At 37.1% G+C, this 24,825-nt stretch overlaps 1 protein-coding gene across 1 annotated transcript; it reads left to right on the top strand.

The window, feature by feature from the left end:
* Positions 1 to 229: 229 nt before the first annotated feature.
* Positions 230 to 23,051, top strand: bmf1 (BCL2 modifying factor 1). The gene is made up of 5 exons (XM_039662907.2): positions 230 to 514; positions 1,763 to 1,936; positions 5,051 to 5,217; positions 8,133 to 8,290; positions 17,327 to 23,051. The coding sequence occupies exons 3-5, from the start codon at positions 5,067 to 5,069 to the stop codon at positions 17,438 to 17,440; spliced, it is 423 nt and encodes a 140-aa protein (XP_039518841.2). The 5' UTR covers positions 230 to 514; positions 1,763 to 1,936; positions 5,051 to 5,066; the 3' UTR covers positions 17,441 to 23,051.
* The last annotated feature ends 1,774 nt before the right edge of the window (positions 23,052 to 24,825 follow it).

Raw genomic sequence — 24,825 nt, forward strand, 5'->3', positions numbered from 1 at the left:
ATCATATGATGAACCACACACACACACACACACACACACACACACACACTACAGCTGTGGGAATTTCCCATCCACGTGTGTGAATACAGCACAGCAGGGCCAGACCAAAACAAACACTCTGATTGGCCAGAAGTCACATGGTTGAAGTCTTAAAGGCATAGTGCAGAATTATACTGAATTGCGCAGGAAGATTCCGAGTAACACACACACACACACACACACTCATGCATTCCTGGCATTCTGTAAATATGAATTCATCTCATTATCAAAAGTTTGAAAGCTACAGTTTTGTGAATGTCTATAAATAAAGCCTTTATAGTTTGACATTATATGATGAGCTGAGGATATGAAAGCTGAATGATGTCAGTGAAGAGATTAAACAGCCGTTTGTGGAGAACGCTTTACAATAGAGCCGAGGAGAAAAGCACAGCAGGACACACACACTCTCACAATGACATCACTGGAGTGTGTGTTCTAACACTGTTTGTCTAAGATAACACCTTCATGCCAGATGGTGAGTTATGCAATACCATGCATCTATCTATCTATCTATCTATCTATCTATCTATCTATCTATCTATCTATCTATCTATCTATCTATCTATCTATCTATCTATCTATCTATCTATCTGTGTGTCTATCTATCTATCTGTGTCTGTCTGTCTGTCTGTCTGTCTGTCTGTCTATCATCTATCTATCTATCAATTCATCTATCTATCTATCTATCTATCTATATATCTATCCATCCATCTATCTATCTATCTATCTCTCTGTGTCTATCCGTCCGTCCGTCTATCTGTCCGTCTATCTATCTATCTATCTATCTATCTATCTATCTATCTATCTATCTATCTATCTATCTATCTATCTATCTATCTATCTATCTATCTATCTATCTATATCTCTGTCTGTCTATCTATCTATCTATCTATCTATCTCTCTGTGTGTCTATGTGTCTGTCTGTCTATCCGTCTGTCCATCTGTCTGTCTGTCTGTCTATCATCTATCTATCTATCAATTCATCTATCTATCTATCTATCTATATATCTATCCATCCATCTATCTATCTATCTATCTCTCTGTGTCTATCCGTCCGTCCGTCTATCTGTCCGTCTATCTATCTATCTATCTATCTATCTATCTATCTATCTATCTATCTATCTATCTATCTATCTATCTATCTATATCTCTGTCTGTCTATCTATCTATCTATCTATCTCTCTGTGTGTCTATGTGTCTGTCTGTCTATCCGTCCGTCCATCTGTCTGTCTGTCTGTCTGTCTATCTATCTATCTATCGTGATAGAATTGTGCCAGATTAATCCAAAACGGCTTGTTTTCCCTTGGTGCCATTTGTAGCCTAGTACTGATAATTTATGACAATCATGTCATATCTCAAGTGCCTCTTTGAGTTGGAAGTAGAAACGTAATTAATATGCTGCTATCCCTTTAAGAGAGAGAGGATGTGTGTGTGTGTGTGTGTGTGTGAGAGAGAGAGAGAGAGAGAGAGAGAGAGCGAGCGTGTGTGCGCGTATGTGTGTGTGTGTGTGTGAGAGAGAGAGAGAGAGAGAGAGAGAGCGTGTGTGCGCGTATGTGTGTGTGTGAGAGAGAGAGAGAGAGAGAGAGAGAGAGAGAGAGAGAGCGTGTGTGCGCGTATGTGTGTGTGTGTGTGAGAGAGAGAGAGAGAGAGAGAGAGAGAGAGAGAGAGAGAGCGTGTGTGCGCGTGCGTGTATGTCTTTGTGTGTGTGTGTATTTACACACAGCGCGTGACGTCATGAGGAGGGCGAGGCCTTGGCTCTGGAACACGAGCGCGAGCTCGACGCCGACAGCAGAATGAAGTGGCCGACGAGGCGCGCGCAGTGCGAGCGTGTTACTGATATTCCTGAACTTTACGCGATTATTTTCACATCTGAACTGGACGACAGGCAGACGAACAGGTAAGAAGTGTTTACTCATTATGCCCTGCTTCATAAGGTGGTGTGGTACAATCACACGGTACTTGTTTTGTTTTGTTATATATTAGTCTGAGACTGAGTGTTAATGTGTGTTATTGTTGAATACATTTGTATAGACACTAGTGCTTATTCGGAGTGTTTTCTATGAGCTGTCACCTAGCGATCACATCACTGACTGAAGTTGATTAAGAGATGTTGTTGTTGTTGTTGTTGTTGTTGTGTGAGCCGGTACATTGGCCGTGTCTCAAACCCCGGTGAGCTTCTCTCTTAGACAACAGTGTGTGTGTGTCTGCTCGACCTCTATCGCATCTAAACTGCTGCTGTCTAGGTAGGGAACTCGCTAGGGTTTAAACACAGTACCTGTAAATCTCACCGCACATTCAGTGGATCAAACCTCAAATCTCAGAGTTTCTGATTCGTATTAATAATGACAGTCTAAAGTGCCGGAGACGAGTCTCATAAACACGTTATAATCGCCCTGTCAGAGAGATTTATTGGCATTTAATGGTATTTCTAATGACTTTATGATAAGATAACAGTCATAATGAGCACTGTGGTGTTGTTGAGTTGAACTACTGTCGTGTCGTTAAGATATGGAGAACAATAATGACGTGCTAATGTGCAGAAAGATGAAGAACTGGACATATTTCTGCTGTACTTTGGTTTGTTGTTATTCAGTAATTGAGTCAAGACCGCGTTTGAGAGAGAGAGAGAGAGAGAGTATGTGTGTGTGTGGGGCGGGGGGATGTGTGTGTGTGTGTGTGTGTGTGTGTGTGTGTGTGAGAGAGAATGTGTGTATGTGGGGGGTGGGGGTGGGTAAATGAGAGAGAGAGTGTGTGTGTGTGTGTGTGTGTGTGTGTTTCCTCACTGGGTCAGTAGTGCTACAGAAGCTCTAAGGGAGTCGTCAGACACCAACTAACAAATCACTACAACTGCAGGTTAAAGTGTATTGGTTGCTTTAATGTCTGAATCCTGCAGGACACGGGAAATGCAAAATAAAAATAAAAAATTAAAACAAAACATGCAACAATAATTAGTAAAAATAATGCATTGAAAACACTAAAGAGCGGTGCTTCTATGTGGATCATATTTACAATATTGAAGAGCAAAGTTAATTTTTGGGTTTAATTTTGCTAACTTAGTTTTTATTGAAGAGGTCAAATGCAGTTAAATGAACAAGAGACTGATGTTCATGAAAAAAAAACTGTGTGTGTGTGTATCCGCAGCGGTAGAGGGAGCTGCATGTTGCATGTTTTCGCTGTGTCATTTTTACACTCATTGAGGAAATCAGACGTGATAGTTTGTGGTGTGTGTGACACGTGTTTCTGTGCATAAACACACACAGGACATTCACACGCACTTCTGAGCGCCACACATCCGATCGACTGTCTCTGTATCGGAGCATGCTGGGTATTTCTCATGAGGGGTTCATTGGAAACTTGAGGTTTTTAAGAGGATGTGATAGTCTAACAAACAACACTGCTGGAGATCCTTATCGGACACTCACTCATAAATCAAGAGCATTGCTCAGCCCCGAACCCCACAAGCATTGTACTGTACTGTGCATAAACAATAAAGGCTAATTAATTGTAGAAAACGGGTTTTTAGATTTTAGGAGTGTCTTGTTAGTTCCATGATATGCATGAAAGTGAACTGAATATAAATGCACATAATGTGATGGACGATAGTACTGTAATGTGTGTGTTCAGGATCTCACTCTTTAACGCTCCTGACTTCCAGATTTGTCGTTTTTCTCGACGCTTCACCGGCGCACGACATGGAAAGTGTAGGCGAGACAGGTTAAATATAGTACAGCACTGGTGCGACCGCAGTCGAGTGTGTGTTTTCATCACTGTGTTTATCTAAATCAGTTCGGCCACTGACCACAAGAACACTAATCTTTAGTCCACTTATCCCGCTGTTAACGGCCATAAACGCAGCCAAACACCCGTTATTACTCCGCGATGTCGTGTGTGTGTGAGTGCTTGTGTGTGTGTGTGAGTATTCACACACGTCTCGTGGTCGACCCATATGGGTTTTTTATTGGCCGATTCTCATAATGACATCTAGCAGCGGTTCACTACTTCAGATTTTACACTGAACAACAACCCAGAACACTACACACACACACACACACACACACACACACACACACACACAGAAACACCAGCACTTTATTATGTTTAGGACTGAAAATTGTCATTACCGTATGCAATATATATATATATGTGTGTGTGTGTGTGTATGTGTATATATATATATATATATATATATATATATATATATATATATATGTGTGTGTGTGTGTGTGTGTGTGTGCTTGCGTATGTGTATATATATATATATATATATATATATATATAATATTTATTTATTATAAATACATAAAATATAATAAATATATAAAAATGTAACATTTTGTTTGTGTGTGTATACACACACATACACACATATTTTATATATAGATATATTTATTTATATATTTATTCCATTTTATATAAATGTGTGTATAGTCTATATATACTACTTAATATTTATAATAAATATAATATATAATTTAACTTTTATGTATTTATTTTATATATATATACACACACACACATGTATATATAAACACAAATATATAAAAAAATTAAATAAATTAAATAAAATACATTTCAATTTTAAATTTTTAATATGTACATATATATATTATATACATTATATACATTTATATATTTATTGTGTGTGTGTGTGTGTGTGTATATATATATAAAATCTATATATATATATATATACACACCTATTTTTTTGTATTTATTTTTACATATATTTGTGTATATATATATATATATATATATATATGTCTGTGTGTGTGCTGTTTATATATATATATATATATATATATATATATATATATATGTAATAAATATAATATATAATTTAATTGTTTTGTGTGTATATATATATATATATATATATATATATATATACTGTATATGTATGTATATATGTTGATCATCTCAAAATGGTCAAATACTGGCCCATTAATCAGCCGATATAATTGTGTTGTTGTTTTCTCTTAACTCGTGTGTGTGTGTGTGTGTGTGTGTGTAGGTGAGGAGTCCAGCTGATGGATGAGGATGAGGATGGTGTGTTTGGGAAGGGTCATCAGCGCTGGCCTTCCTCTCGCCTGCAGATAAAGCCTTCAGAGACAGCAGGGCGTCCCGCTCCATCGCCCAACGGCATGCTGGACTGGGGAGCGCGCCAGCCCAGACTCTACGGTACACACACCCCGCTCTCTCTCTCTCTCTCTCTCTCTCTCTCTCTCTCTCTCTCTCTCTCTGACCACACCACCCGCCACAAGGGCCAATGTTTTTAAATTGAGATGTATACATCATATTAAGCCGAATCAATACGCTTTCCATTGATGTATGGTGTGTGTGTGTGGAATCTGAGGGTGCATCATGGAGCAAGATCTCTACTCAATATCCTAATGATGTTTGGCATAAAAGAAAAATGGATAATTTTGACCCATATAATGTATTGTTGGCTATTGGCTCAGATACAGCCGTGCGGCTGGAGACTGGTTCTGTGGTCAGGGTCACACACACATATCACCTGTCATGACTTCACCCGCTGTATTACCTGTGTTTGTTCCCAGTCGCTTTGCAATGCAAATGACACCGTGCACGACACAATACGGCTCCGATCGTCAGGCGTGTAACTATATATCGGGCCGCAATATATCGCAATACCAAAATGCGACTATATGAAGAGTTCAGATGCAAAAGCCTCTAAGTGCCATTTGAAATTTTCTTCTAGAATGATCATTTTTATCAAGCTTGTATATTTAAGTTCAGTGCTTTCACTTAAATGGCAATGATGATTACCTATTAATTGTTATTTAAGTGAAAGCACTGAACTTAAATATACAAGTTTGATAAAAATCATCATTCAAGAAGAAAATTTCAAATGGCATTTAGAGGCTTTTGCATCTGAACTCTTCATAGGTATAGTGTATGTGTACATTCACCCAAAATACGAAAATATTCAAGTTTTTAGAGTTTTAGTGTCATTAAACTACAATATATAATGTTGATTATACTAATGCACTGGGGGAATATGTGTGTGTCCTGATGCCACATGTCTGATATTAAGAGTAAAAGTGGTTTATTTTAAATATATCTAGTCAGTGAAAGAGTGCAAACATATTCATCTTCAATAATTCAGTGTTTTCCGCTTCAGAATCATGAATATTGTTATTCTGGTGTCTCTATTGTCTGTGCTTTGGGTTTCAGCACCGAGGTCAAGTCTATTCATTTACACACACAATGTAATATCAAACTTAGCATTTTAATCAACAGTAGGCTACATTTATTGTTGATGTTAGTAAATGCATTAACTTATCAACTTTATTGTAAAATGTTATCCTCTTTTTGCATCATTTGTTATATTTACACTACCAGTGTTTTTAAGAGATGATTAATGTGATTTTTATGTCCAGTCCTGAAAAAAGTGTTTAGTTTTCAGTCTGAAGCTTTAAAACCGAAACTTCCTGTTTGACTTCTGTGAGAAATCAACGTCACGACTTCATGACTCGACGCTTTCACGCCACAGACTCTCTCTCTCTCTCTCTCTCTCTCTCTCTCTCTCTCTCTCTCTCTCTCTCTCTCTCTCTCTCTCTCTCTCTCTCTCTCTCGCAGGTTTATTTTTAAACATCTTTGCTTTTACAGCTCTTGAAGCAGATATACTTGAAACATCTTAACATGATGAACACACACCACACACACTTGACCTCCGACCTCTGTTCTGAGAGCTGTTGTCGTGATAGACAGCGTTATATATAGGCTTGTATGCTAAACAACCTAATCTTTCATCAGGGTTGCGGACACTCAATAACACACACACACTCGCTGGCGGTAATGAGCAAAGTTCATCGTCAGCATTGGCTGTGGTGTTGAACTTGTGCGGTGTGTGTGTGTGTGATCAGATCAGAAGTCAGTTTTTATACCAAGCTCTATATAAACATTTACGGTGACTAATAAACACGTTTTTTTTATGAGAGATTTATTTAAACATACATTAACTCTTTCCCTGCCAGTGTTTTTGAAAAACGTTTTCATCACTTTCACAAAAGAATATTTTGTTGTATGAATATTTGAGCATATATCAGAAGAAAGGAAGCGAGCCTCTGCTTTAAAACCTGTAAAAGCAATATTAAGAGCAAAAAGCTGAGAAAATCATGTGACTACGCCTGGATCAGATTCAGAACGGTGATTAAAACACAGATGGAGTAAAAATAATAGTTAAACCTCACTTTTTTTTCAATGTTTTCGACCAAAAAAAAAAAAAAATCATCCGAAACCAATAATATTCCAATAATATAAAGTCCCTGTAGTCAATAATTGTATCCCTTAAAACTCATCTTTGATCACCAAAATAACATATAACATTCTTCATGCATTAAAATATCTTGAATGTAACCCGACACCCTCGCCTCATTTACTATGCGTGGTTCTATGAATATGCAAATGAACCCCGCCTCCACTCACTCACGATCACACGTTGATCTGATTGGTTACAAGGTGGTTTGTGACGTCAGAAACACCAGCGATTTCAAAGTGTGTTTTTGAGACTGTCTTTGTTTCGCTGCAGTTTTAAGGAGGAAATACTCAGCAATGCAAAAGTCTTATTAAAAACACCACATACACACATAAACAACATTAAAAGCGTGTTTTTCAACTTTAAACGTATATTTTAAGTTGCCAAAATTTTGGTGCATCAACTGTGACGATCGATCTGTTGGCTTGAGTGACTCAGGAGTGTGTGGAAAACCTCATCATTTGTGCAATTCCTTTTGGTGCCACTAGAGGTTCAGAAATTACACATTTCACATTTAAAACCAGCAGGAAAGTGAAGTTGCGCTTCTATTGCGCAGTATATCCGAGTGAAACGCTTCTGGAACAAGAACAAATATGGGCGGGGCTTGATTGTGTCCTTGGGGAATTGATTGGATGATTGAACATTGGCTGATCTCATGTGAGTGACAGGTTATAGCCCCGCCCACATCATCAGAGATTACGATGACTTTGAATTAATGATGAATAATCATTTATGCAATATTCCAAGAAAAATAAAAATAAATTTTCGTCCATTTTGATGTGATGCTGATATTATTCTCTGTTTGTGTGAACAGGTAACGCAGGATCGCTACTGCTCGCGCCACCCGGTCGATCTCAGCCCGCAGACGCGGTTCGACGGGAGAACGAGCCAATGGATCCGCTCAGAGTCGAGGCGCGCATCGGACAGAAGCTCCAGCTGATCGGAGATCAGTTCTACCAGGAACACATGACGGTGAGCCTGCCGTCACGACGGAAGCGGACTCGCGTGAGATTACGTCTCGCTTCAGTGCGCGTTTACACAAAGCATTCTCCCAGTGCCATGTTTGTTTTGGCCGGAGTGTTTCCTGACTGTAGCTGTGTGTGTGTGTGTGTGTGTGTGTGTGTGTGTGTGTGTGTGACCCTAAAGACACGAGTTAACTAGGGCAACCCCTCTCTTCCTGTTTACTGCACTCGCTTCCTCCAGTGAGGGTCCGTAACACTGCAGTGTGTGTGTGTGTGTCGTAGTGTCATTAAAATTATTAATCTGACTTAGTTTTTAATTTTATATTTTAGTTCAAGTTTTAGAAATTTTTGTGTTTTTAGTAATTTTAATTAATTTTAATTAACTATAAATACTAATATAAAATATTTGTATTAATATTTTGAATTAGCTTTTATTTGTGTATCTTGTATATTTTCATTTTTTTAAGTTTTAGTAATTCTTTTATATCTATGGACTTTTTATGAATTTTTATTTCATTAATAGTTAATATATAGTTAATATTATTTGAATACAGCTATAATTTGTATTAATATTTTGAATTAGCTTTTATTTGTATATACACTGTATGCACACTCATACACACACACATACAAACACAAAATGGTTTTGGTAATGGTTTTATGGTTTTTATACTGTTCAAACTGTATATTCTCTGCTTTTACACAAACCCTAAACCTACACTCCCACAAACCCACACACACACACTAACCCAACCTCCTAACCTACCCATCACACACAACTTTCTGCATTATTACATTTTTACAATTTAAATTTTAGACCAAAATTACAAATGAGGCAGTCCATAAAGTGAGTTTTTTGAGACTTTGTCAGGTTGTGGTCACTTCTGGGTACAAATTTGTCCCCAAAATATAGTCCAGTATGTACACACACACACACACACAGAGAGAGAGAGAGAGAGAGTCTTAAACAGAAGTGGCTAACTAGGTAAACATGTGGTTGGGGAACCCCGGGGAGCAGTGGTGGTCAGGGAGACTCCAGCGAGACGAACCCGCAGGAGACGGGCAAATAAGAGGCTTGTGAAGCTGTGGGGGTGACACACACACACACACACACACACACACAGCGCGCTGATAGTCAGTCTGCTGCCAGCCGTGATAAGACACTATTTCTGCCCCACATCTCCATATCTCTTTCTCCTACTGGAGATGTTGCTTTTGTTTGCTTGCATGTGCATCGGGAAGGATGGGTTGCATTGTGGGAAACGAGGTCTAAATGTTTGTTTGTTGCTAGATAGTTTGTAGAAATACATTATATGTAGTGTTAAGGTTGAAGACCGTCAGTATTGTGAGGAGAACTTGCTTCATACTAAACCAGCGGATTCAACACATTGAGAAAAGTGAAGCTCCAGCATTTAAAGGGACAGTACACCCAAAAAATACAATTATTAATAACAACTAAAATAACTCCATATCAAAGTTCTAGTGATTTATTTTTCGACGAGATCTGGTGATTTTGATCATCCCATCGTGTTTGGTGTTATGAACGTTCAGCTGTCTATCCTGATCACGAGACGTCGGTGTGTTTTGAGTGTGTAAATCTCCCGGCGTGTGTGTGTGTGCGGCCACTCTTGGATCGATTGCATGATTTCATCTTCAGTATCGGCAGGTTAAACACCACTGGCTGTTGGCATCGTCTCCGTTTACTCCTTTTCTTTCTGTTCTTCTTGATTGATGTTTCGCCTCTAAAGTTGGCGCTGGTGTGTGCGTTCATGGTTATTTTAGGTTTTTATGTTGCTAATTGTGTTATTTTCAAGCAGTGTGATTCAGTAAAGCTACACGTTACACACACTTCTGTTCTAAAGCAATGAAACCTCGTCAGGCATGGATTTAAAACGTTTTACGCCGACACAATCACACTATTGATTCGAGCCAGACCGATATATCGGCATTTTCCAAAATATCGGTATCGGCAGTTATAATGGCCGATAAATGAATATTTAAAAAATAAAATAAAAACGGGCGAAACACGCTTCAATCATCTCTCCTTGGCCTGTTATATTGAAAATGTATGTTTTACAATTGGCAGTATGATGTTATCTATTGCCAAATTATGGCTCATCATAGACTAGCTAACCACAAAGCTAGCTAACGCAGTGGAAGACCGCTAACGTTAACATTAATGAGCTTGGAAACCACAATCAACTTTTTCTGCCTAAATAAAGTAATGATTACTGTATTTATAACTAGCATATCTCTAGTTACAGTCAAGTTATACTTGCGAGGAGTGAACATTTAGACATAGAGAAAAAGTATCAAACGTATCTTGTGCAGAAAAGTTAGCTTTTCTTTTACACGTGTGTGAAATCCAACAATATTTAATAAAAAAAAAATATCGGCCGATATATCGGATTTTAAAACCCAAAAATATTTGTATCGGTGTCGGCCTTTAAAATCCTTTATCGGTCGGGTTCTACTATTGACTCCAGAAGAGTTGTTTTTCTTAATTAGATGAAACTGTTTTGGAAGTGTGTGTGTGGTGTGTGTGGACTGTTTTATGTTTTTGAAGTGTCTTCTGCTCATCAAGGCTGCGTTTATTTGATCAAATATTCAGTACAAACACTGAAATATTATTATAAGTATTCCTTATATATTTTAAACTCTCATTTATTCTTGTGATGCAAAGCTGAATGTTCAAAAAACACATTATTTTGCCACTGTTGCGGCTCCTCTCTTCCCTAACGCTCTGTTGACTTCCTGTCTCTATGAAGCCCCTCCTCCTGAAAAGCACACTGTGCTCTGATTGGTCGGCTGGAGCAGTGTGTTGTGATTGGTCGAGCGCTTCGAGTGTGTTTGGGAAATGCTCCGCCCCTTTCCATAACCGCCAGTTTAACACACTACTAACTAACTCAACCAGGCCCCGCCCCTTTATTCTGCGCATTAATTATTATAATGAGGAGTATTGAGATGTGTTCTTCTCAAACTGCAACATCACACACTAAAGAAAGATGAAAAGTGTAAGACAGTCTGAATGAGGAAGGTTTCACTGAAGTTTAGAGCTTTTCATCAGAGTTGGAAGGTTCAGGCATGTTCGACTGACACACACACACACACACTTTCATCGCTGTCGCAGGTTGGGATGATTTGTAAGATCCAGCAGATCTGAATCCCTGAGGCGTGTGATGAAGAGCGTCTCTGCTGAGAGATTAATGACTGCTCTCTCCACAGCTCTGAGGCCCTCGGGGGCCCGACACACACACACACACACAGAGAGAGACAGAGAGGTCACTGTTGTACGAGAATCCATTTTAAAAGACTTAATATGCACAAATGTTATCTATTTAACTGTGATTTATGATTAATCTCATAATCGCAGGAACCGCACAATTAAACCGCACGGATACAGCATTTATTAATATTTGTTAATGTTGATTTCTTCATTTACTAAAACTTTATCAAAATCTTGCATCTTGCAACTGAATTTTCATCATCATTACTCCAGTCTTCAGTGTCACATGATCCTTCAGAAATCACTCTAATATGATGATTTAACATCATTTATGATTATTATCAATGCTAAAAACACTTATATACATTTTTTATTTCCAGATTTTTTGATGAATAGAAAGTTTATTTGGAGTAATAATGCTGAAATTTCAGCTTTGATCACACTTTAAAAATAGACTTCTTTTAAGAACATTAGCGATGCAGAACTGTTGACTGGCAGTGAGCAGACGCTTTTATCCGAAAACAGGAACAAAAGCAATTCGTCAACAATATTTGTTATTAGACGGCTTGATTATGACAGTGTAAAAGGTTTTCAATGATTGCAACAAGTTCTAGTGTGCTTGTGTGTGTGTGTGTGTGTGTTAAACATCACTTCCTCCTCATTGTCACGCAAGATAAAAACACGTCCAAGTCGAAGCGGCTCATGAAGGTGTGTGTGTGTGTGTGTGTGTGTTTATGCAGCGCTGCACAGATATACGTGTGTTTACCAGAAATGCAGCGTTCACTCGCCCTGGAGAAAACGGGATGTGTGTTGATGAGTGTTTTCCTGTGAGACGCTCGTCTGTCGCTCACAGAAACACTCAAACAATACGTGCTGAAATACTCAAGAGAACCTGCGCTTTTCCTGCGACACATGCAGATCTGCAACAGGACAACTATCAACTCTTTATTCTGAAACTTTCTGGTCTTTGTGGTGTTTCACTAAATTCATTTACAAAATTATGTTAACTTAATATATATATATATATATATATATATATATATTATTTTATTTATTTTTTTGCATAACATTTTATATAAATACAAATATATATATTAATATATATATATATTATTTTATTTTTATTTTTTTTTGCATAACATTTTATATAAATACAAATATATATATATATAAACACTCACCTGAGGGATTATTACGAACACCCGTTCAATTTCTCATTAATGCAACTATTTATATATATATATATATATGAAGAGTTCAGATGCAAAAGCCTCTAAATCCCATTTGAAATTTTCTTCTTTAATGATGATTTTTATCAAACTTGTAAATTTAAGTTCAGTAATTTCACATAAATGGCAATGATAATTACCTATTAATTGTTATTTAAGTGAAATGACTGAACTTAAATATACAAGTTTGATAAAAATCATCATTAAAGAAGAAAATTTCAAATGGCATTTAGAGGCTATTGCATCTGAACTCTTCATATATATATATATATATATATTTTTTTTTTTTTTGCATAACATTTTATATATATATATATACACACTGTATTTCTGCTAGATACATACATTATTCAACTTTTGAAGTGGATCAAAAAAGTTGTTGTAAAAGCCTTTAGGTGAATAAAGTCATGCTGAGGACCAAATATGCGTTATAAACACTCATAATCTTCATATTAATGCACATGCACTGATTTGCTTTTACTAAAAATCTTTCTTAATAGAGTCCTCAAGCTGAGTTTATTACGGTTTTGTGTGTGTGTGTGTGTGTGTGTGTGCACAGATAAGCCTGTTCTCTGGGGGTTTCAGCTGCTGATTGGCCAACGGCACGCAGAGCTGATAAACTCACTGCAGTGACGTCACTATAACCGCGAGTGTGTGTGTGTGTGTCTGGTTAAACTTCTCTTTCTTTATCTCAGGCTAAATTTAGCCGCTGACTGGATTCTGAGAGTTGGCTGTGAGAGCGAGCGCCACACACACATATCTGAACTTTTGGCTGTGTGTGTTTTTGAGTTGTTGATTCCCAGTGTTTCCTCACATGTTCTTCAGATCTTTATTTATTTCTACTATAAAGTACAAGAACCTGATGGTGTTCTAAAGAACTATATATAATTAATGAGCTCTTTTTTTATAACAGTTTGTGTCACTTTCTGAAAATATCGAAGGACTGGATCACAACTTTCTGTTTAATTCAGTTTAATCCTCACTATGTTGCTGATCTTAATGAAGATCATTACTCTATAAAGCCCATTTTTACACTGTATATTCGAAGTATATATTCTTTTATTCTGGAAAAAAAAATGTTGTCCATGAAAAGCAGTTTTTACTTGCATATTAGCGACAGTTGCACTGTATTTTGCATCATTTTTATTATTCAAAATGCTCTTTGTATGCGGTTGCATTCAGAAATATTAGTGATTTGATTTGAACACGCTCTAACATGAGCGTTAGTAATGGCGTTGACGTTGCTCTAGAAAACTGAATATGATGATTGAGTGCTAATGGTTATTCATTAAACCTGCATTTCACTGCCGGCTTTTCCTTATTACTTTTGAGGTCAAGAAGTTGTTTTCTTCTCTGCCTGAATATCCTGGTGTGTTTTCTGCGTTCTCGCCGGGTTGTAAACTGGTGTGTGAGGGCAAAGCGAGGCGCGTCTCGGGCTTATGCAACGCTCTGCAATGTGCAGCCAACAGAACGACAGTCTGAGACCTTCTACTGCACGACCTGACGAGAAAACACTACTCCATTCTTTCTGCTTCAAAAGTTCATGTTTAATTCAGTGTGTCACTTGCCATTTCTTTGTAATTATTTGTGAAATTTACTCGCAATGGAAAAAAAATGAGTGTGTGTAAACTCATTCAGTGTTGTTTTAGTATTGCGATACTATTATAGTTGTATTAATGTTTTGAATCATTTTTTATTTTTATATTTTAGTAAAAAAAACGTGTTTTTTGTCATTGAAAAAATATACATTTTTATGTCAGCTTCAATTTATTTTAGAACACTTTTCACTTAGAAATTGCTAATTTCACAAGCAATTACAAATATATAATTTTGAAAGCAGAAAGACTGAAATAGTATTTTTTAAAGGAGTCATGTGATGCTCGTTATAATGAATTCATTATGAAGTTTATTTAGTATAATAGAATAGGTTAACAAGCTCAACAAAACACGTGATTTTTCACACACTGTACATTATTGCAGCTCCTCTATTCCCAGTCTGTCCGAAACACTGATTTCTACAAAGCCCCGCCTTCTGAAAACCTCAGTGCGCTGTGATTGGTCAGCTGGCCCACTGCGTTGTGATTGGCCAGCTGGCACAATGTGCTGTGATTGGCCAGCTGACCCAGTGCGTTGTGTTTAGCCAGCTGACCCAGTGCGTAGTGATTGGCCAGCTGACCCAGTGCGTTGTGATTGGCCAGCTGACCCAGTGCGTAGTGATTGGTCAGCTGACCCAGTGCGTAGTGATTGGCCAGCTGACCCAGTGCGTTGTGATTGGCCAGCTGACCCAGTGCGTCATGATTGGCCAGCTGACCCAGTGCGTTGTGATTGGCCAGCTGACCCAGTGCGTCATAATTGGCCAGCTGACCCAGTGCGTTGTGACTTGCTCGTTAAGACGATGATACTGGCTGTTTCATACATAAAAGTATTTACTTGTAGCTGAGGGTCTGAGAGAGTGAAGAAGGTTGTGATTGTAACTGGTACAAGAGATGCCTTTATACATAAACTATCAAGAGTGTACGAGAAAACACTGTTAAATAGGTAATAAAGTCATTGCAGTCACATTGCATATATACTTGACTGGTAGTGTGTGTGTTAAATAGTGTCCTACAGCTCTGGAAGTGCATGTGTGTGTGTTGTCATGTGTGATGTGTGTGACGGCTTTAGAGCAGCGAGTTACAGGGAAGACTTCGGCTCATACTTTATGACTCGTGTGTGAAAGCAACAGATGTGTTATCAGTGTTGGACTGGGTTTCGTCTCTCTAGAGAGCTGAGCAAGCTGAAATAAAATACAGTGTGTGTGTGTGTGTGTGTGTGTGCGTCTCCACCCTGCCTCAAGAGCAGCGTAATCCTATTTAGTGAAATGATCTTATCTTCCCTCCCTCAATGACAGTGGTAGTATTATCCACTTAATCTTCCCAAATCCAATTCTCCTCAGTGCCAGGATAACGACTCGAGAGCGTGAGAGTCGCCCATCCATCATCTTTATTACGAGACGTGTGTCTGATGACGTCATGAGAAACATAGTTCTCACTAGTACACCTGCCAACGGCGGCGGGATCGAGAAGAATTAAAAGGTTGAATTGCTGTGCTTGCATTTTGATTATCATTATTATTTTTGTCAATCAAAAGCTCTGAGTGCTGTGATTGGCCAGCTGACCCAGTGCGTTGTGATTGGCCAGTGTCTTAGACTGTGTTTGGTGTGTCTGATCTCCTGTGTGTGAAGGTGAAGGCACAGACAGCGTTTGTTGTGGAAATATTGCCAGAGTTTCACGGTGTCTGGATTTCACTGTGTTTACTCCCCTATTACATCACGCCGCGTCCTCACACTCAGCTGTTTACGGGCGTTACGGCAATGTCATAAGATTTAAAACCTAAGATTTCAATGTATTGTCTCATACAGCAAAAGGATTCAAATATATTCTGACTAAAATATATTTTAAATGCATTCTAAATATCTGTTTCAGTGATTCCAATTCTGCTTATTTATTTCTAATTCTTATCGATTCCCAAACATAGATGTCAAAGATATTTATTGTCTTTTTGCAAAACATTGTGTTGCAGCTGAACAATTTACCATGATCAAAAATCAGCAGCATAAAGAACAACTAACTAATAATATAGACTGACTAATATACTTTTCGAACATTATTAATGACAAGTGTTCATTCATACAAATAGCTACAAGTGAATAAGTACAACTGAAAGAAGTTCAGAAATTAAAATCAAATAGTTTTCATAAGTTATAAAAGTTATTCAGTCAAGATCAGTGGTTTTCTTTTATTTTGTTCTTTGATTCACATTAATGACACAGAGCGGGTTTATTGGGCTACTGTCACTTTAAGACCGAATGCACCAATCCAGTAGACTGTTACATGTGCCAACCGTGTTTGGAAGGATACTTTGACATAAATTTTGTGTGTATTTGTCCTCTCAAGTGCAAGAAAGAATTCAATTCAGCATTTGTGCCGAATTGCATTTTTTTGTGCTTAAATGGTTTGAAACCATTTTAAAATGTGATTAATATTATAACAATTATTCCTGACCTTAAAGTATTATTTAACTCCAGGATAAAAATTTCCTGATGATTTACTCTCCCCCTCGTCATCCAAGATGTCCATGTCTTTCTTTCTTCAGTGGAACAGAAATTAAGGTTTTTGATGAAAACATTCCAGGATTTTCTCCATATAATGGACTTCAATGGGGTCCAAACGGTTCAAGGTCCAAAAACGTAAACTTTGTTATTATTTTTATTAAATTAAATGGCTGATCGTTTCGCTTGATAAAACCCTTATTCATCGTCTGGTGTCGTTTAAAGCCCTTTGAACAGTTTGCACTGAAACTGTCTTTTGGACCTTGAACCGTTTGGTTCCCATTGAAGTCCATTATATGGAAAAAATCCTGGAATGTTTTCATCAAAAACCTTCATTTCTTTTCGACTGAAGAAAGAAAGACATGGACATCTTGGATGACACGGGGGTGAGTAAATTATCAGCAAAAGATTTTAAGTGTCTGGATTTTCTCTTCCTCCTCATGACTGCGGCTCTGCTTCGTCGTGTGTGATTTATTTGTTGGTGTTGTTTGTGTTTGGCAGCGTCACAGAAACCAAAGGCACCAGGAGCCCCTGTGGCGGCGTGTGGCGAACACGTTTTACACACTCCTGTTCGGGAGAGACGCCGACGCTCAGGACGGGAGGGCCAATCGGTGAAACAAAACCTGCCATCCGTGTCCCAGTCCACCTCACGGAGCGGGACGTCCAACGGCACTGTCTGGTATCTAACACGGGTTTTGAGGGGGAGAAAACGAAGACTGAGAAGATCCTCCGCAGGACGGGGGGCGGTTTTTATGGCAACCTCTTTTCCCCCGACGAAGATGCCATGATGTTCTTGAGATTCTAACAGGAATATTTTCATAAACACATTGAGGTATTTTGTACAGTGTGCTGTTCGTGTTTGCACTTCCGTACGTGTATTTGAATGAGCTCCACGAGTCTTGGGAACGCCTTACCGTCCCACGCCACCGCCGAAGGGAACAGGTGAAGATTCGGATACTTTTCCTTCAGAAATCTCCCAGGACGTCACCTACAAATCTCCAAAGAGGCCGTTTCTCTGAAAAAAAAAAAAAAGCTTTTTGCACCTCAAATTTCTTGGTGTTTTGATGTTCTATTTACTTTTTTTTATCTCACCATTGTTGAGATTTTTTTTTTATTGTTCTTCCTGTTTTTAAATACTTACGTCCTTGTGTTTGTCGAGCAACCGAAGAGGTTTTGATGAAGTCAATGATAAGTTGATGTACTGCTGTTTTTCTCTTTTTTTAATTTCATTTCATTCAGTTCTTGGCATCAGGCTCGTCAACAATCATCCGGTAATATGGATTGGGAAAATATCGTGTTTCATCGTCTACGCAAGACTTCGGGTGAAAACTGATTTACAATAAGGTTTTATTTGTTAACACTGCGTAAACTAAAAATGATTAGTACTTTTTAATCTCAACATTTACTAAAGATTGCAAGTTGTACGGTAGTTGATGCACTGTGAACTAATATGAACATTAATAAATGCGTAAGAAAAAAATTAGACTTTAAATAGTAAATGTTCGTGCTGCCAAGCTCAGTCAACTCAAATATCCAAGTTGTCACTCAGTACTTCACATATTAATTTGAACTTAAACTTTAAAGTTTTAAGTTGAATAAACACATATTGTTAATTGTTACACTGTAAAAAAAGTTGCTGCCTTAAATTAAGTACAATCAACTTGTGTTGTTTAAGTCATTTCAACTTAAATTACATTAAACTGACTTTAAAAAATGAGTTGAATCTTGAATAACTTATGACAAAAAGTTGAAAATTGCTTAACTTATTTTGATGAGTTTACGCAAAGTTAAAACGTGTTGTCATAACTTATTGATCATGTCATTTTTTACAGTGTAGTTAATGTATTAACTAATGTTAACAAATAAGATTTTATTGAAATTCGGTGATATAATTTTTTTTAAATATTAGAATAAACGGTAACACTTTACAACACGTTTCCTTACAAACTAACAATAATAAATACTTTTAAAGCTTGTTTTAACCCAACTTTGAGTCAAATATGGACAAACCCAAACGTTGGGTTAAAAATGTAATCTAAAAATGTAACCCAATGGCTGGGTTTGTCCATATTTGACCCAAAGTTGGGTTAAAACAAGCCAGCATTTTTAGAGTGTAAATAGTGATTATTATCACGCAACGTTAGCAAAGATAAAGTGTTACACGTGTATTGCTCATTATTAGCTGATGCGCTAATGGGACCTTATTGTATAAACGTTTAGTAAAAGTGTGGACTTTACGTCTCCGACTCACTCAGGTACTTCAATCCACTCCATTTGAAACGGCCAATAGATACAAAGCATCATTTCCGTGCCTACGACGTGAACAGAACGACCTAGACTGTGTTTACACTAACATACAGCACACATATCAGCCTCAGCCTTATTGTAGTCGTCGTCGGCTCTCTTCATGTGTCGTTCAGTTGTTGTATATCATCTTAAACATGGCCGTCGTGTCATGGCCTGCGAGCAATACTGTGTGACTGCATTACTTCTCCTCTCAGGACACTCGCGCCTGTTTTATTTCCACTTGTATATCTGTCAGGTGATCTGGACAGGTTTGGTGGTGTACATTTCTTTTCTTTTTTTTAATAGAACCACTACTTTATTTGTAAAAGACGTGAGGAAGAACTTCTGATTATGTTTGAAGACACTGATGCATTCAATGCTGTTTCTCTGATTTGTCTGTCCTGTATTTTATTTGATTTTTTTCATCTTGAAGGAGTGACACACATTTTGTGATTTTTTTCGCCAACATGCAATTCGTTCATTTAAAACCAGACATGTTGGCAGAATGATTAAATGAAGGACAGCATATAAATAATTTTTTGAAGACAATACCAATGAAAGTCGTCATGATTTATCAAATATTGAAATCCAGTGACATTCAGCTCATATTTTCACCCCAATAATCAAAAGAAAGAAGCAAAGATTTTTAGGGCAATTTAGTTTTATTACTTGAAATAAAATAAAATACAAAATGCGAGTTATTTTATTTCAGCCAGTTCCCAGAAGCAACATTTCACATTTTAATTTAGTTTAACTTTATGCACTAAAATAAAAAACTATTAAAAATGACAAAAAAAAAATTAAAGTGTAAAACCAGATTCAAAATATTAATAAATACAAAAAAATATCTTAAAGATACTAAAATAATACTTAATTTGTAGTTCAGTATTCATCATAGCAGCGGTTTCTCTACCGCCTTTTAATTGATAATGTTTATTTTATGCTTTTAATATTTGTTTCCTATTTTTTTCCTGATGTACATGGGGAGTAATAAATTGATTACTTAATTGAATTAATGCTTAAAAATCTGGTTGATTTTCATCACTGAAATACAGTATTGAATTGAATAGAGTGTAGCTTTCATTAATATAGAGGAAAATCAATGATTCAGATTCAAGTTCTGCCGCAAAGCAGCTCAACAAAAATAAATTGTCTTTATTCGATTCACTTTTCAAGACAATAATGACCATGTCAATGCAAAGTAATGAAAAATGGCTTCTTTACACTCTGAACAATACTGGGTTATTTCAACCCAAATCTGGGTCAAATATGGACTAACCCAAATGTTGGGTTAAAATGTACAGTTGAAAGTAAAAGTTCAACGTTTTAAATGACATCTTTAACCCAACGGTTGGGTTTGTCCAGATTTGGGTTAAAACAACCCATCTTTTTTTCGAGTGTACCTTCTGATTGCGAGGTGTAATATGAGCGGTGTGTGTTGGCCTGTGCTTTGGTACATTAGTAGATTACAGGTACAGTGTGTTGAATGTTGCTCGAGGTGAACGAGAGTTTCCTGCAGATCGTGAACGCTGAGCCAGAGCCACTCGTCCGCCTCTTCTAGCCCGAATGTGCACTCCTCCACTTCTTATTGATTTTGTTCTTATTTATTTTATTCCTTTTTTTATGTGTATATCGACTCGTTGCTACTGTATACATTTCACTGTGCAATTCCTTTCTTTATATGCCTTGATACTAACGTTTTTGTCGTGCATTTCTGCCGTTTTGTTGTGTTTCTGAAGGAGGATTTTAATCTCCAGAAATCTGGTCACTGTTGTTCTGTTTGTTCAAATCAACAAAGTGCCATCAGATGAAATCAGAACAATCCGGAGAGATTATTTTGTATAATTGCGTATTATGTAAAATCAGGTGAATCTCATGCAAACATGTCCAGGTGGTGTCCAAAATCCACCAGAAAAGGTTCAATTTAAATCAATTATATTGATTAATCAAGATATATTTTATTCCATGCATGGTCTGTCTGAAAACTCGATTCTGATTGGCTGAAATAAAACCGTTTAATGCACAAGTAGTTCCAGTCAGTTTAATCACCGTTCTGTATTAATGCGCTGCTTTCACACCGATCGGATTGCGCTGCGCTCACACACTCTGGGTTGTTTTAACCCAACTTTGGGTCAAATATGGACAAACCCAAACGTTGTGTTAAAAATTTAATTAAACAATTTACCCTAGTGGCCATATTTGACCCAAAATTGAGTTAAAACAACCACTGTTTTTAGGTTACCTGAAAACATATTCAGACCCAAACGAGTCTTAAAGGAGTAGTTCACTTTTAAAAAAAACTTTTGCTGATGATTTACTCACCCTCATGTCATCCAAGATGTCCATGTCTTTCTTTCCTCAGTCGGTTTTTGATGAAAACATTCCAGGATTTTCTCCATATAATGGACTTCAATGGGGTCCAAACGGTTCAAGGTCCAAATGAGAGTTTCAGTGCAAACTGTTCAAAGGGCTTTAAACGATTCCAGACGATGAATAAGGGTCTTATCAAGTGAAACGATCAGCCATTTCAAAAATAAATACAAAAGTTTAAGTTTTATAAGCTCAAATGCTCGCCTTGCTCTGTTCTGTGATGCGCGTTCGTGACTCTCCTGTTCGAACTCGTTCATCAAAATGAACAAATCTTTTTTTGAGTCATGACTCGAAGGGTCCTAGATAAGACCCTTATTCATCTGGCGTCTGGAATCGTTTAAAGTCCTTTGAACGGTTTGCACTGAAACTCTCATTTGGACCTTGAACCGTTTGGTCCCCATTGAAGTCCATTAAATGGAGAAAATCCTGGAAAGTTTTCATCAAAAACCTTCATTTCTTTTCGACTGAAGAAAGAAAGACATGGACATCTTGGACGACATGGGGGTGAGTAAATTATCAGGAAAAGTTTTTTTAAAAGTGAACTACTCCTTTAAAGTGAGAGTATACAGCTATAAAATGAGCAGCTCGGATGGTTATAATGAGTTTATAATTGATTCTGACTGAACACCCACTTTTCTTCAGATTTTAGTGTAAAATATGACCTGGACATGTTTGTTATGCGTCCCTCGTGAGCTTCACTCGATCTTTTCATGAAATGAATGAGGAAAAAGTGATGATGAATTTGTCTAAAACCTTGTTCAATCGTCCCAGTCTCCTAAAGATCTGCTGAAATCAATCAGAAAGACAAACACAGCTGTGTTAATGAAGTGCTTCATCATCTCTGTTTCTCTCTCTCTCTCTCTCTACATGCACTGGAAAGTACTTTGTGTTTGGCTGAATCTCAAGGGTTCTCGAATCCCAGTGTTATAGTCGCTCGTCTCAACTTCTTGAGATGTCAGGAATATATTTTTTGCGTCTTGGATGTTTTTAAGAAGCCTGTATTAGTCTGAAATCAACACCCCATGATGAAGCCAACAGTGTCTTTAACTGGATTTCTCTCCATCTTTGTTGTGTTTTTGTAGTTTTGTAAGTTGATATGGACTGCTATTGTTGGGGCTCATTGGTTTTGGTTTCCAAAACGGATTTTCTTACTGAATTGGTGGCTTTTTGAAGGCAGATGTTTTGATATTTTAAGGGCTCTTTTTAATCTTAAAACATTCCTTGTTAGTCTTCAATGAATCTACCGCTGATGATTTACATTGAAATGAACCCGTTCAGAAAGCCATTTATTGTAAGTATCTTTGGTTGGTGCGAGGCTCACACACACTCACTGTACACCGAGAAATGAGACCCAGCGAAGATGTAGCATGTGTGTAAACATTGGGACTGTACTCTCTGCACTCCTCACGGTGGTTTCTGCTTTTAATACAGTATGGAAGTTTTAGGTTTTGTTATATAGTGCAATATGCTGTACATAAGAGCTTTGCTCTACAAAATACTTTTCTGAAGTTTTTTTTTTTTTTTGGTTGTTTCATTGGTACACTTTTTTCAATAAAAACATATTAAAGTCTGAATGTTTCTGAATCATTATTATTTCCAACTAGTCGCACTATAAGTTGACCAAGCTCAGCTCTGAGGATCGATGCAGAGTGCTTTTTAATTTATTGGCTTTCTATTTAATATACTTTTATTATGTAAAATGACCCCATTTGAGATCCTTCATGTTTTACTGTTTTTTGAAAATGCGCTTTTTTTATTGTTTGATTTTATTTGATCAAAATAGTTCTGAACTTGCAGGTCAATGTTGTTTTAGTAGTATTTAGTATAGTATTTATTAATCTTTTACAATAGATTTTATTATATATAATTTCCATATGAATTTTTATGAGTTATATATATATATATTTAGCTTTATTTTATTTTCAATAATTTTGTTATGAGCTTTTGTAATTTATATATACAGTATATATATATATATATATAAATTACTGAAAATTAATTAAAGCTAAATATATATATATATTTATATATACGTTTATAAATATATAGCTTTAATTTATTTTCAGTAATTTTTTATTTGCTTTTGTCCTTTTTATTTTGGGGTTGTTATATTTCTATTTAGCTTTAATTTATTTTCAGCAATTTGTTTTGTTTTTTAGATTTTTTTCATTTTAATTTTTGTTTTTAGATATATTCCTATTTAGCTTTTAATGTATTGTTTGGTCATTTTAATTAGCCATTTTTCATCTTTTGGGGGGTCTATTTAGCTTTAATTTATTTTTAGCTTTTTATAATGTGCTTTTTGTCTTGTTTTTATATTTCTATTTAACTTTAATTTATATTTCTTAAGTGCTTTTGTAATTTTAAAGTGAACTACTCCTTTAAGAGTGTGTGTGTGAGCAGTGTTGCGCTGAAGCAGAGACTGTGTGACAATTTTAATTCTTTTATTAGTTTATTTTCTATGAACAAGTATCAAGCACAGCATACGAAAACACAAAGCAAACAGTGAGATTAATGAGATAACAGGAAATGACATCCGAATATTTGGAACATGTTAAAGACTTTCAGTTTTTTAGCAATTTCAGAGAAGACGTAAGACAATTATAAACACCTTAAAGACTGGGGATGAGTTTACACACTTTAGTTGATGGCTGTAAAGTGTCTGGCGTTGGGATTGTGGGATTGAAGCCTCCGGCTCTGCGTGGCTCAGCAGTTTTCAGTTTCCACACAATGGCCTCAGTGTTTCAGTCACGGCATTGACTCCAGTCTATCTCTGAGGTCACGCGCGGGGTCACGACAAGTGCCGGTCTTGTTTACGTCTGACGAGCCAATCAAAACCTCCACGGTTAACCCTTCACTGCCACTGGGATAATCCTCATGTTGTTTAACCCTTTGTGTTCCAGTCATTCTAACTTTCTTTTTCTCAAAAACACTAGTTGATGTTTTCGTATTTGGACTAAAACTTCCTGACTTTGCTCACACAGAGCGAATCTGCGAATGTGTGTTGACTGAAGCCGGTGTGTTTGCGTCCTCATCCTGTCATGATCGTGTTTGAGGAGTGTGTGTATCCATAACAAAGTGTTCGGCACAGATTTCTGACTCATGTTTGTGTGTGACGCTGGTTTATTTGAACCGATCTGAAGTAGCCGAGAACTGCAGACGTGCCTCCTAACCTAGTGTGTGTGTGTGTGTGTGTGTCAGAGACCGGTTCAGCTGGATCTGCGGCGATCCACAGATTAACTCACACACTCACATTGAGCAGTGTGTACTGGATTCATCTGTGTGATGCAGTCGAACCCGTGACAATGCCAGTGTTTAAACTATAGTAAAATAATTCAGGGATA

Source organism: Pimephales promelas, chromosome 15 (assembly GCF_988280905.1).
Source record: "Pimephales promelas chromosome 15, fPimPro1.hap1.1, whole genome shotgun sequence".
Taxonomy (NCBI): Eukaryota; Metazoa; Chordata; class Actinopteri; order Cypriniformes; family Leuciscidae; genus Pimephales; species Pimephales promelas.

Coding starts and splice junctions, on each gene's coding strand:
- bmf1 (XM_039662907.2), top strand. CDS start 5,067: ATGGATGAGGATGAGGATGGTGTGTTTGGGAAGGGTCATCAGCGCTGG. Junction 5,218..8,132: donor GCGCCAGCCCAGACTCTACG/GTACACACACCC, acceptor TTGTGTGAACAG/GTAACGCAGGATCGCTACTG. Junction 8,291..17,326: donor TCTACCAGGAACACATGACG/GTGAGCCTGCCG, acceptor TGTGTTTGGCAG/CGTCACAGAAACCAAAGGCA.